The sequence below is a fragment of the Solenopsis invicta genome, chromosome 8, assembly GCF_016802725.1.
Source record: "Solenopsis invicta isolate M01_SB chromosome 8, UNIL_Sinv_3.0, whole genome shotgun sequence".
In the NCBI taxonomy this organism is placed as follows: Eukaryota; Metazoa; Arthropoda; class Insecta; order Hymenoptera; family Formicidae; genus Solenopsis; species Solenopsis invicta.
Window position 1 is genome coordinate 10,802,821 of NC_052671.1, and position 12,600 is coordinate 10,815,420.

A 12,600-nucleotide genomic window follows, 5' to 3' on the forward strand; every position below is an offset into this window, starting at 1 on the left:
AAAACAGATGGAACTTGTGACTGTCCGATTTACTGCTAATCGTTTTACTCCTATTTCGCGATTCCGAGCTCTGCGTGCCGATTGACGAAAGTATATTTATGCCCCACTCGGTAGCCATAAAAAGTGGGAGGATCAGTGAACCTCCCTTCGTTTCTTCATCTTGACTCCGGAACCGACACACTCACCTTTCTCTAATGAGCGGCAGGTAACCACGAGTGCAGCTAACGGTAAATTAAATCGCATTAAAATACGCGGAGAAGCGGGTGGTGGAGGCTTTTAACCGGCAGGACACGGGGCACTCCCGCCCCTAATTACGCCACTGTCGACCGCGAAATCTCATTAAACCACCGACCGATGGTTTCTTGAGATGAGCTTTTCGAGCCTTAAGCCACTACATTATGCTCTCGCACTTCTTTTTTTATCAAATTAATTGTGATGCAGTCTTTGAGAAGACAGGCATTTTTAATTTTAATACGCATAACGCCTGAAATTATTATGTTAAAGTCAGAACACTGATACAGTATTATTAAATAGATTCAGAAATTTTGCAAAATCTAGACATACTAATTGTCTGATAAACGTACAAATGAATGTATCATCTGGTAGCGAAGTTAATTAAATCATTAAAAAGTGATACGTGTTGTTTAATTAAATTTATCAATATCTTTTATGTTCAAAATTTAAAAAAAATAAAATTTTTAAGTTACAGAACAATAAATTATAATTAATGTGAACATTTTTTTTTTTTGCATATGTTCCTATTATTTCTAGTATTGTAGCCTTAAAAGAGGCTGTAAATGTGTTTAAGTGTATTCATTCATTCAATATTCATAATATAACACATTTAGAGATATAAGGGCTTCTAATATGTTTAACGCTTGAAATTACTGTTAAAGTCAGAACATTGGTATGATTAAATGGGCTCAAATTTTACAAAGCCTAGACATATTAATCGTTTAACAAAATAAATATATTATATGGTAGCAAAGTTAATTATTAAAATTATTTAAAAAATAATTTTATGTATGTTGTTTAATTAAATTTGTTCAAATATCTTTTATGTTAAAAAATTTCTGTGAAAACGACATTTTGCAAAGTAATGAATTATTATAATTACTGTGAAATTTTTCTTGCATATTTCTTCATTATTTTTATATATTACTTCAATGCTTTATATATATGTTGCTCAGCTTCTTTTTATTCAGTATATGTTTTCGATATGCTGCTAGCCACGCAAAACTAGATTTTTTCCAATACATTCCAATTTTAGAAGAATCTGATTGCAATGCCAATAAAAAGCGTAATAAAGCGTTTTACGTACTCGCCGATGAGGAGTATCAACTTATATCTGCAAGCCACGCATTATTCAAGGAAGAACAATAAACACAGAACAAAGAGCAAGGTAATAAAATCTCGCCGCTGCACGTTCGTCGCGGTAAGCGAGCAGTTATAACCAGTTACACAACCTTTTCTCATGTAAGTGCGTCGGCTGTCGCTGATACTCTAATCGCATCGGATTATTTAGAGTCAATATACGTTTGCGAGCGCCTGGCCTCTACCGCGGACAGCCGGGCGTTGATTTAATTAGAGTGAAAAATCGCCAATTAATCCAGGATATGCGGAAAGTGATTTTTCGCAACGCCAGCTACTTTGTACGACACGATATAATTATCGCGGCGACGATTTAGATAGCGCGCTCTAATTTATTAATCCAAGAGACTCCCGCGCTTAAGCGTTTAATAAATTAAATCTCCCTTGAATGTGTTACGATGTAAGCCGCAAATCTAATTATAATGATCGGCGGAGTTACGCTTCGGCACGCAGCAAAAACGTTTTTACCCTCATTTGCATAACTAGACTAGGATCCTATTATATTTGTTGAGGTGCGAGACGATTGGAATAATTATTTGAATTTTTCAACATTTATTTAAACGTGGCTTTGTCCGCATTTTCCAAGTAATATATGTATTTTCTTTTTGTTTAAAAAACAATAAAATTGATACATGTTTCTTCTTTTGGTAAAGAGAAATTTTTGGTAATAGAGCGAAAAAGGAAAAAAAAAGAAAAATCCTCTTTTACAGGATTTTCCATTTTTTTTTCCTTTTTCTCTCTATGACCATAAAAGCATATTAGTTTATATATGAGAGATAAAAGGCAAAGAGGATGATCAAAGGGCTTCGGTCTCAATTACGAAGCAAATATGTTCCTCCGGAATTTCTAATTGTCCAATCGGAGATTTGTTCATTAAAATTTCCGAAGTTTAATTTCAGAGCGGAACGATTTTACTCCGCCTTAATATCTACGGTACGATCCATATGTCGATCGATCGATCATTATCGCGCGTCATAGATGAACGTACTTATTACGATGCCCTTACGGCAGCTATAATCAAGCGATCGCTTACGTTATTAGGAAGCGCATAGTCGACAGGATTATAGGCGAGTAATCTTTGAGAAAAATCTTGTCAAGCGTAACGCATCCCGTCGAAACTGGTTTCGAGATTACGAAAAGATATTATATGCGCATGTGGGCAAATACATTCAAGAATCAAAACTGGATCTATTTTAGTTTCCGCTCTGGATAATTTTACCCACCGACAATAAAGGATACATAAATATGTCGAGAATAATTAGAAAATGCGATACTAGCCTTTGTATTTCACAATAAGTAAAATCATCCGTATATGTAATTTACAGATTTGACCATGCTTTTAATTACAATGATGTGAAATACAATGGAATGTAACGGAATACCTTTCATCAGAACATATGTATATTCTTTTGTATAAATAAATATTTAATAAAGTTCAGATGTATTTAATTTTTAATGAGCAAATTTTTGAATGTTATCGTATTTGGAAATATTACAGGTCTACGTTAAATATATCTCTGCATAGCTCAACTTATTTTAAAGAAAAAAAAATGTAGAAAAAGAACGAGGGTAATGAGATATTTCGTACAATTCACGTTAAGGTCTAAAAACAACCGTTAAAATTACTTCGTTACAATCTGTTCAGACATTGAAGATTACTGATCATTAGTATTCACTACTGTTTTTATAAAAACTAAATTTCAGTTTGGTAGGTAACAGCGATTTTTATGCAGGTATATATATTCTCTATGTAATTTTGAGAAGTATGTTAGATATTCACTTTAGCTTTTTTCTAGCTTGAAGGTCTTGTGGATTTCAAATAATGTAATAGAATTTAATATGTGTCGTAATTTATGTATGAATTCGACATATAAAGTTATATTATGCACGGAAGATGAGCCATTTGCATTATGAGCGTTATGACGGCTCTTGCGATTTTACAACTTCATTGTGAACATTGCATAATTCTTAGCAGCAAAGAAATTATTTCAAATAGTTATTCTTAAATCAAAAAGATAATAAAACAATATTTTCTTTTAAATGAAATATATTTTATAAAATGTTCACGAAATCTTGTTTTGCGACACTTATTAGCGTGTAAAATCTACGAAGGATCATTAATTTGTAATTTTTTTATAATTAAAAGTATCTTTTGAGACATTAGTTGTTAGTATCCCACGACTGCTATTTCACATATTAAACGCGTTCCTTTTTCTCTCTTTAATTGTAAATTAGTTTTGTTCAATATACCAGAGAAATTTCCTATAGAGTGATTGGTAGAACTTTATGGCTAACAATTTACTTTTGATGAATTATGCCGCGTTAATATTTATAACTAATAATGAGTCATTTTTAAAAAACAATATGATATTCCACCATTCCCTTTCGTCTTCTGTAAATATATATATTTATAAAATACAGTTTTTGTTATTACAATAATAAAACAATGTGTATTTACAAAAGAACATAATCAGAGTTAAATTATATAAAGTGAATTTATCTTTTGAGGCAAGAACGTTTTCTTAATATTCGCTTTATTTTGAAGGTTAAAATATATAGATGATATCTAATATCGTTTCATGATATTGGATAGTGAACCTGATGGTATTCCTGGAAGTTGGCGATAGCATCAACGCGTAATGTGATCACCAACATGAAACACCGTACGTAGAAGATATCAAATCTGTAATCACATTAAATTCCCTGTTCTCCACTTTTCTAATCGCGAAAACGACCTTGGATTTTTTCTCACGTGTCTCGAGCTTGAGCGATTAAAATGTCATTGTGCATCTCGTTTCTCACTATTTAAGAAAATCTAAGCAATTATTATTTTTCCCTTCAAAAAGTTTTCTCTTGCCGAAAAGAGAAGATAAAAAGAGCACGTCAGTGGCTAGAAAATCTATATGCATTCTATACAATATGATATTATAGTATACTTTATTTCCATTTTATGTAATTTAACTCTGTTTATGTTTTTTTGTAAATATACGTTATTTTATCATTGTAATCACAAAAATTGTATTTCATAAAGAAAAAAAAAATATATATATATAGATATAAGTATAGATATGGACATGGATGTAGATATAGATGTAAACATAGATATAAAAATATATATATATTTTTTTATATCTATATTTATATTTATAGAAGAGCAAAAGTAATGGTATAATATCACACTGTTTTTTTTTAATTAACTCAATAAATATTAATGCGACACAATTCGTATCAGCGTTTTGTTAGCCATGGAATTGTACTAATCACTCTATAGGGAGAAGTTCATCGGGTACTGTAATAATATTGTTGCTAATATTACAAGTATGATACATATGTTTCCGGTGTAAGATGCACATCCTGATCGCGCGAGCTTTATTCACATCTGATACGCAAACTTCTTAATAGCAATGCCATCTTTAACATGTATAGCTCTAATTTCAAAGTACATTAAAGGGTTTCATGTATATCATGTATCGTTTGCCTGCTTCCCGCTGCCATTTATAACATGAAAATTATATACTCGCGGATTCTCCGCACGTTTCAGTCGGAAAAGGTTTAATTCCGGCGGTGCATTCCTGACGCGTTTAATCTCGCAACAATGCATTATTCGCTGTGAGGTCGTCTCCCCCGTAGCAGCTTCTGTAGAGACCGTGGCATCGATGTCGTTTGCATAAAGCGGTATTTGCATAGAAACACGCATGACGGAGTCGCGCGATTATGAGAATGCCAACGGTGAGCGTAACGCTATCACCGCGATGCGCTGATACTGCGCCAAGCGTTAACTTAATCGTTTCTGCAAATATCATCCTTAATCTTCAACATGGGAGTGGTCGCGAGGGACTAATCTCACCTAGTCGGTGTGTTCGTATGTCTGGCAACTTTACGAGGCACCGCCATTAAACGAAAGAACTTGACTAGAGTCGCAGAAATAGCTTGCATGCATATTCGCGTCGTCGATTACGCCGACGGGACGATAACGGAGCGACAACAATTTTATAGTTTGCATATAAACGTAGTAGGTTAAAATGGATTGCTTGAAAATGATGGAACCGTTAAATCTCTGATGTTTACTTCAGCGTGTCGATCTATGAAATTAAGCAGCGTGCGAAAGAATAGAGGAAAAGGGAGTAGTATGATTACTGTGAATATTAATTACGGCTAATCCTATTATCACCTTATCAAATGACGAATTCTAACAATTGCTTATGGAATTATTCGTTTAGGAGCCCGCCCGTTTTTTAATGGCGCTAATATGCCAATAACTGACAATTGTTATAAGGCATTTTTACTTATGAGCATTTCGAAACTTTTTCAAATTACAATTTGGCACTTTCCTCATTTCGTTATTTTCCTTTTATTCGGCTCTACACATTTCGAGTAATGCAAAGTTGAACAATAACATGTGATTTCGTTAATGAGTTTTAAAGAGAAAGTTTTATATCGAAATATTTCTTCGATAATTTGATTGTCACTCTAGAGGGCTGCATTCAGATATTATTTTATCCCTGTTGTTTAATGTTTAGCAAGAATAAAATAATATCTCCAATTCTGATAAACACCAAAAAATTCTGAACGATGGAAAATTCAAAATGTATAATTTTCTAACCAAATGCCGTGTGTTTTTAAAACTAAACCAACTTTCTAAATTTATCTTCAGGCTTGATAGCCATATTATCAGCGCATTTTCTCTTTCACCGATTATGCAGTGCGTCACATTTCTTTTTATCAAGTCCTAAGTAATAAATATTGTATTACTTCGAGTCTAGAGGTTCTGTTAAACAACACTTTGACAAACATAACCGTTCCAAGTTTCAATAAAAGATATTGATCATTAACAAAGTTATTCGATAAAACGAACATGAGTGCCATTTTACTTCCTTCTCCTCTACCTTCCGATGAAAAAGTGGCATTGACTAAATCGAAAAATGACCGGGTGATGACTCAACAGGATAATTATTACGACTGACGTTCCGCACGATTGCGACGATTGTATCTCTCGCGAGCACCTTCGTGGACGGGGCAGCACGAGGTGTTGCCTTGTTTAACATTGGCTTTCGAAACAATCGATAAGGCCCGCCTCAGGAATTCTCTCGCGGAGTACGTCACGCACCTTCCACGAATGATAAACCTGAGCGGGCGAGCGGCGCGCGGTCTCGGAAGAGAAGACACCTACGACGAAATCGTACGTGGACAAACAGACGTGGTGAAACGTGCTGTGCCTTTCCTTTCGAGTCATCGGGAATACGCGGAAAAGTCAATGCCACTCGCGCGAACGTGTCCGAGAAACCGGGTTCCCCCGGTCGTCCCGCGCGAAAAACTCATCTGAAACTCTCTGATTAAAATTCAATTGATTGATAATTTTATCTCGTAAAGGATAAGAAATTATTTATTGTAACAAAATCTCTTTTCTCATCTCTGTTAATCGCTTGACATTTAAAATTCCTGAGATTTAAAAGTACGACGATAATCAGAATTGCTTCTTGAAATCAACAAGATTAATTATTTATTTATTAATGTATGTAAATTATGTCTGTTTGATGTAATCGCTTTTCAAACTTTAATATTTTGAAAATAAGGATATTCTCAAAATAAGAATAAGCGTAGATTTCTAGAAATAAATTTTACACTCGTTCGTTATTCCTTGAGAAAAAAAATTGTGCTTACAATTACTACAATTTAACTATAATTCATAATCATTTTCGATACCAATTATTTAATTATTTTAATCATGCAAATTATAGTTTTATTATCACTACATAAATAGTAAGTAAACATTGAAAAAATAGTATTCGTTATAACTGTGATTGCATTTACTATATAAAAATGTTTATTTTATTTCTATTATCAATAACTTGTTCGTTTACTGTAATAATATTTACAAAATTATCATAGCTTATAAAAAATGTTTTCGTGGTTAGTAGAACTGTGCACATAAAATTATTATTACGAACATTGTAACAGTAATAACTTCAACAATGGAGTTCTTAACCATAATTACTTCACTGTGTAATTATATCGCACACTTTTTTCTCAGTATTTAACTTTGCGTGATACATTATTATGTCATGTTGTTACGCGACTTTAATTTCTGACCTGACGAAACTCGGTCTGGGACAACTGATCGGCGTTTCGAAATCGACATGTTTGTGATATGTGAAAAATGTATGCCGCAATTGTTTCGCGCGGCGATTGCAACAATTTCGACGCGCTTGATTTAGCCGCGTTCAATGGCGAATTTTAATCGCACGAGAGATTATTGCTCAAAACGCAATTATCGCGCAAATCAACTTTACCCGATTACGCATCTCGGATCTATCCTTCCAAGTTACATAAGAATAGACTCAGCAGCGATAATCAATGAATCTTTAACGCGAAGGAGTATCTCGGATCTCGCGTCGCCTATTTAAACAATTTATCGACGAGGGATAATCGATTTACAATCCACCTGTTGGAGCCCGAGAATCTTTATAAAAATTACATCAGTTTATCATCTTTTCAGCACAATTGCAAACTTAATCGGTAATACAAATCTCTCATGCAAATCTTAAAAGATAAAGGGAGAGAGAGGGACGCTCAGAAATTTTCTCATCGAATCAAAGTACATATCTTTTAATTTAATTTCTCACTCCAGTCACTCCTAAAAAAAATTATTCAATGTCAGGGAGAGGTACCCGTATATATTATGGAAAGGCATTTTTTTTTATCCCCGATCTCCATTCGATTGATTATATATCGCGTGTAAGGGGACTGCATACGGGAAGATAAAGCACTCGAGCCACTTTACATGATAAAATGTCAATGTTGTCAATGTCGCGTGTCGTCTGCTGCGGATAGACCTTCGGCGAAACCTTCCGGTTATTATCGATCACGTCGTCTGCCTCTCGTTATACATTCCCTTTTCATCAAACGAAGCGACACGTAAGCTGTCGTACGTATTATTTGGAAACTCGAATTTCGTCGTAGACAACTTCGCGAGAGAAATATTGAAGAAAGTTTTTACAATGCGAAGGCAGCTGTTCGCACTTCGCTCATACAGACACGTGTATTGTCATCAATCATTAGTAACTCAAGAATTTTTACAAGAAATACATGTAATTTTCCAGAAGCTTATTAATATACAAGATGTATCGAGTCACCCGTCTCTTTTTCTCGGTGACGGATGGTTAATCGTGACGAAAAATTGAAAAAAATTTTTACGTTATCAAAGTCTATCTAATGGGCATTTCGGTTTTCTTGAAAACCATCGGAAATGGGATTAAACGTAAGTGAGAAATTTCATGCACTGTTTGAATAGCCAGCTCTTTCCGTATAATGCTACAAGATATCAAATTACAATCGAAATATAAAAGCTGGAACAAAGTGAGTTTCAAAGGGAACAAAATTTTCCTTCGGATGCGCCGCAGCATCTCCCGAGATGCATCGCAACAATATTAATATCAGCAGCTGAAAACTATTCTAGGGCTTAGAGTTTGCGAGATTGCGCGAAACTCCTTCGGCGGCGAGAATCGGGCGAATGGACAAAGTTTTAATTAAAGTTCCCGGAATAGCCAAAATAAAGATATTATCTGCCGCGCTTTCGGACCGATTCGCGCGTTTCGATATCGCGAAGATCATTCACAGCGTTCGGATATTAGCTCTTTCCGGGGATCGTCGCGACCCGGTTTGCGATCCGGAGCGATCTTAAGACGATCCCGTCCTGTACGGCGGTGACAGGATACCGAGGCTAATCAATTTCTGCCGCGCGGAACGTCCGCCGTACGTATAACGGAGCTTTAAACCGTCCGATGTACATGCGGGACCGTAGATTAATCGCGCGCAACTGTGGTGAAACGGAAACGATGTGAAATAGTTTAGCGGCTTTGGAGAAATTGCTGAATTCGGGTAGCTTCTGCTCTCACGCGAAATATCGTTAAGTATCTCCCTTTTAGATCCCCTTTGCAGAAACACGAGAGAAACGTCGGAGTAGCTTTGGAAAATCGAGTAGTATCTGTGGGATAGTATCTGCGAGATTGGCACAACGTTTTATTAATTTGTACAAAATAATGATAGGGTAATTTCTATATTTTGACCGCGCGCGGATTTACGCGCCAGAAGTCAGGAAAAATAGAAGAGGTGGAGATAACTCGCTTGTTATATGCCTTTATGTTATATTAATATCGTGTCGTAATTTTAGTTTTTTACTTTTAATATTAACGAAACCATCGCCAGTTGAACCAATTTGTCAAGGAATGGAGCGCTATATTACAATCAGGGTTGGGTAAGTTAAGATATTTCTTAAACTAAATTAAGTTAAAGTTAATGGCTTGTGAAATTAATTTAGTTGCGTTAAAAATTACACGAATGAAAAACTAACTAGTTGAAAGTTATGTTAAGATCGAGGGGAAATTCACAGCCGGCATTGGTGTACAAAATTTCGGCAGTGGACTGCCGAAAAAAGTAAGCAGTGATCTATAATATTGACGGCATTGTCGTCAGTGGTTGAGGAGTGGTGAGCTCACTTCAGAGTCGGTTTTTCGATCATGGGGTTGAGCACAAAAATTTTTGAATACTTCGGGAAAGCTTTAGAATTTTTGTGCAGGCATTGGCGTATGATAATGGGCACGCGGTAGTGTTCATAATTGCATGGCATTGCCTTAATTTTAATATAGGATTGACGGCATTGTAGGCATTGACTAACAATAAGCATTGTCGGCAGTGTACAAAAATGTCGGCAGTGTTTTACAGCAATGCCAAAAATCGGCATTGGTGTACAAAATTTTGGGTTGTGAATTCCCCCTCGGTTAAGATTAAATTAACTTAAGTTAAATTAAAAGTTAACTTTGAAAAGTATTATTTATATCAAACTGAAAATTCGTTTGTTTTTAAAGTTAAATTACTCAAAACAATTATAATATGGATTATCAAACAAATTTTATATTTTATTTGTAAATTAAATTTGTATAAAATAATAAAAAAAATATTTTTTTATATGGGAATGTATTTTTCTTTTATAAAAATAAATAATAAATCAAAGTTTGTGTGTTTCAAAAATAACTAGTTAAACTTAAAAATTAAATCACTTGAAATTAACTAAGTCATGTGAAAAGTTATTAACTTTTTAATTTTATTATTTAACTTTCAATTTTTTAACCACTTAATACTCAAACCTGATTACAATTTATTACGTGAAATGATTTCTCTCTCTCTGTAGGAAGTATAAAAGATTTAGTGAGGCTAGTATAAAAGATTAATTCGTGATATTTAAGTACGTATAAAGAGAGTAAAAGACGGACGGAGTACATGAAATGTACAAGAACTTAGTTCTCATATTATTCGTTCAACTTGATTGTCTCATTCATGACCATAAATCCCACTTCTTTTGATGTATGGCAAAAGCGCAAAGGTTTATTAAAGTTCTTTCTCTTCAAATATAAGAAAATAAATATTTCGTATTTCTAATTTTTTTTTTTAATAATAGACACGACAATAAAGTTTTTTTATTGGTACATTTTATGTCATGAATTAAACATAGTAAATACTACTTGATAAATTAAGTTTTTATTGGGTGCTGCACGTATCGGAGTTACTCTAATTACAGTAGATTTTTTCACAGTTCCTGACAAACATTACAAAAAGTCCTGCGTTTTTAATACCGGATAAATTGAAAATAAAAAAATGTACTAACTTTTTTTAATAGTTGTCGGGAACTGTAAAACTATGAAAAATGCTACTGAGGTTACCACAGGTCCCTTTTTCTTTTAAATTAATAATACGTCGTGTGCCAACTTCGCAGACACGCATTCGGAACCGGTTTGCTTCCGCTGAGTTCAATTCTCGTTGTCGTAAACATGGATAGAAGAAAATTATCTGACATTTTTCTCTCCGTAATCGCCCCTTCAATATTACCTCGTATTGTTCAGAATCTTTTATTACTAATACAAAGAAAAAAAAAAATATAATTGCGCGCGAACAAGCTGAAATAATTTGCATCGAGTGTGATAACGTAAAAAAAAAAAAGATTAATCATGACTCGTAAAGAGGATTAATGAGGCATGTGGCGCTCGGGTCGAAAAACAAACTTCACCTCGGTTCCAACCTCTCGCGTTCTAGCGTTGGAACCTTCGAAATGCCGAAGGATGTGTCCCGTGACGCCGCGCCGCCTGTGTCCAGAGACGCCTCTTCTCCGCCGAAGCGAAGGAGGTGCGCTCGGTCGCGAGTATCTCGCGCGAAGAAAAGAAAAACTCGTCACGGACGGACGCGAGGAGACTTCTCGGCGCCGAGCGGCGAAGTGGCGCCCTGCGGAGATTTGAACTCGACGAAATTCCACCGGCTCCGATCGGCGAGACCGGCGCGCGCGAGCGACGCCTCCGGTCTAAACGCATCGCATCGCATCGCCGCCGCCGCCGCCACCACCGCAGCCCGCAGCGGCCGCCACATCGCTTACCTGGTTCAGCGTAGTCGGGATGATGTCAGGTGTCTGCGGCAGCATCGTGGCGGGCGTTCTAGTATGCCTTGCGAGTTCCTCGAATCAGAGCGGTCTGCCGGCACGCGCGGCCGGTGACATAATAGATGTGACCGGGGCGATGGGAGGTCGCGGAAGGAAAACACCTTGACGAGTACACACTGTAGATCGATCACGAGCCTCACTCCGACCGTCCTTCTCTTACTCACTTTCTCTCTCTCTCTCTCTCTCTCTCTCTCGCTCTCTCTCCTCGATATCGCCGCCCTTTTTCCCTAGAGTTCGTCAAGTTTTCGCCACTGTACCGACGCGAATCCACTCGCGGCACTCGTTGAAACACGCGGCCGTTACACCGACGCTCCGGACAACGCGTTGGAGTGCAGCGGTCGGAGATCCCGAGAAAGCTTTCCCGTGATCGCGTAGAAAAGTCGCCGGGGAGACAGCGTGTGACGCGAGATGCACCCTCACACCTCGAGAGTGTACGCGGGACTGACGGATCCGGGCGGTGTAGCTGCGCGACCGAGCGCCGCCGAGCGCAGCCGAGTGCCGCCGACCGCCGGCGGAAACGGCCGAGCGGCTGTCATCCCCCTGTGTAACGCGTACGCGCCAACGCGCTGTTTTGGAAAGGTTTCTTCCTTTCTCTCTTTTTTTTATATTTATCTTTATTTGAAGCAGTTTAAAAATGTGTCACATCTCAAAGGATTAAAAAATTTCTCGTAGACTGTTCTATTATTATATTTGAGTAGCTGTATAAAATTTGAATATAATTCGACCAATGAATGCTTCAAAGTGTT

General features: G+C 36.4%; 1 protein-coding gene across 2 annotated transcripts in view; it reads right to left on the reverse strand.

Moving 5' to 3' along the window:
* Positions 1–12,311, reverse strand: part of LOC105195506 (enhancer of filamentation 1) — an 81,772-nt gene extending 69,461 nt beyond the window's left edge. For both annotated transcript variants that reach the window (XM_026135951.2, XM_026135950.2), the window contains exon 1: positions 11,792–12,311. In XM_026135951.2, coding sequence (XP_025991736.1) covers positions 11,792–11,836 — 45 coding nt within the window. In that variant the 5' untranslated portion in view covers positions 11,837–12,311. The remainder of the gene's footprint in view (positions 1–11,791) is intronic.
* Positions 12,312–12,600: the final 289 nt, after the last annotated feature.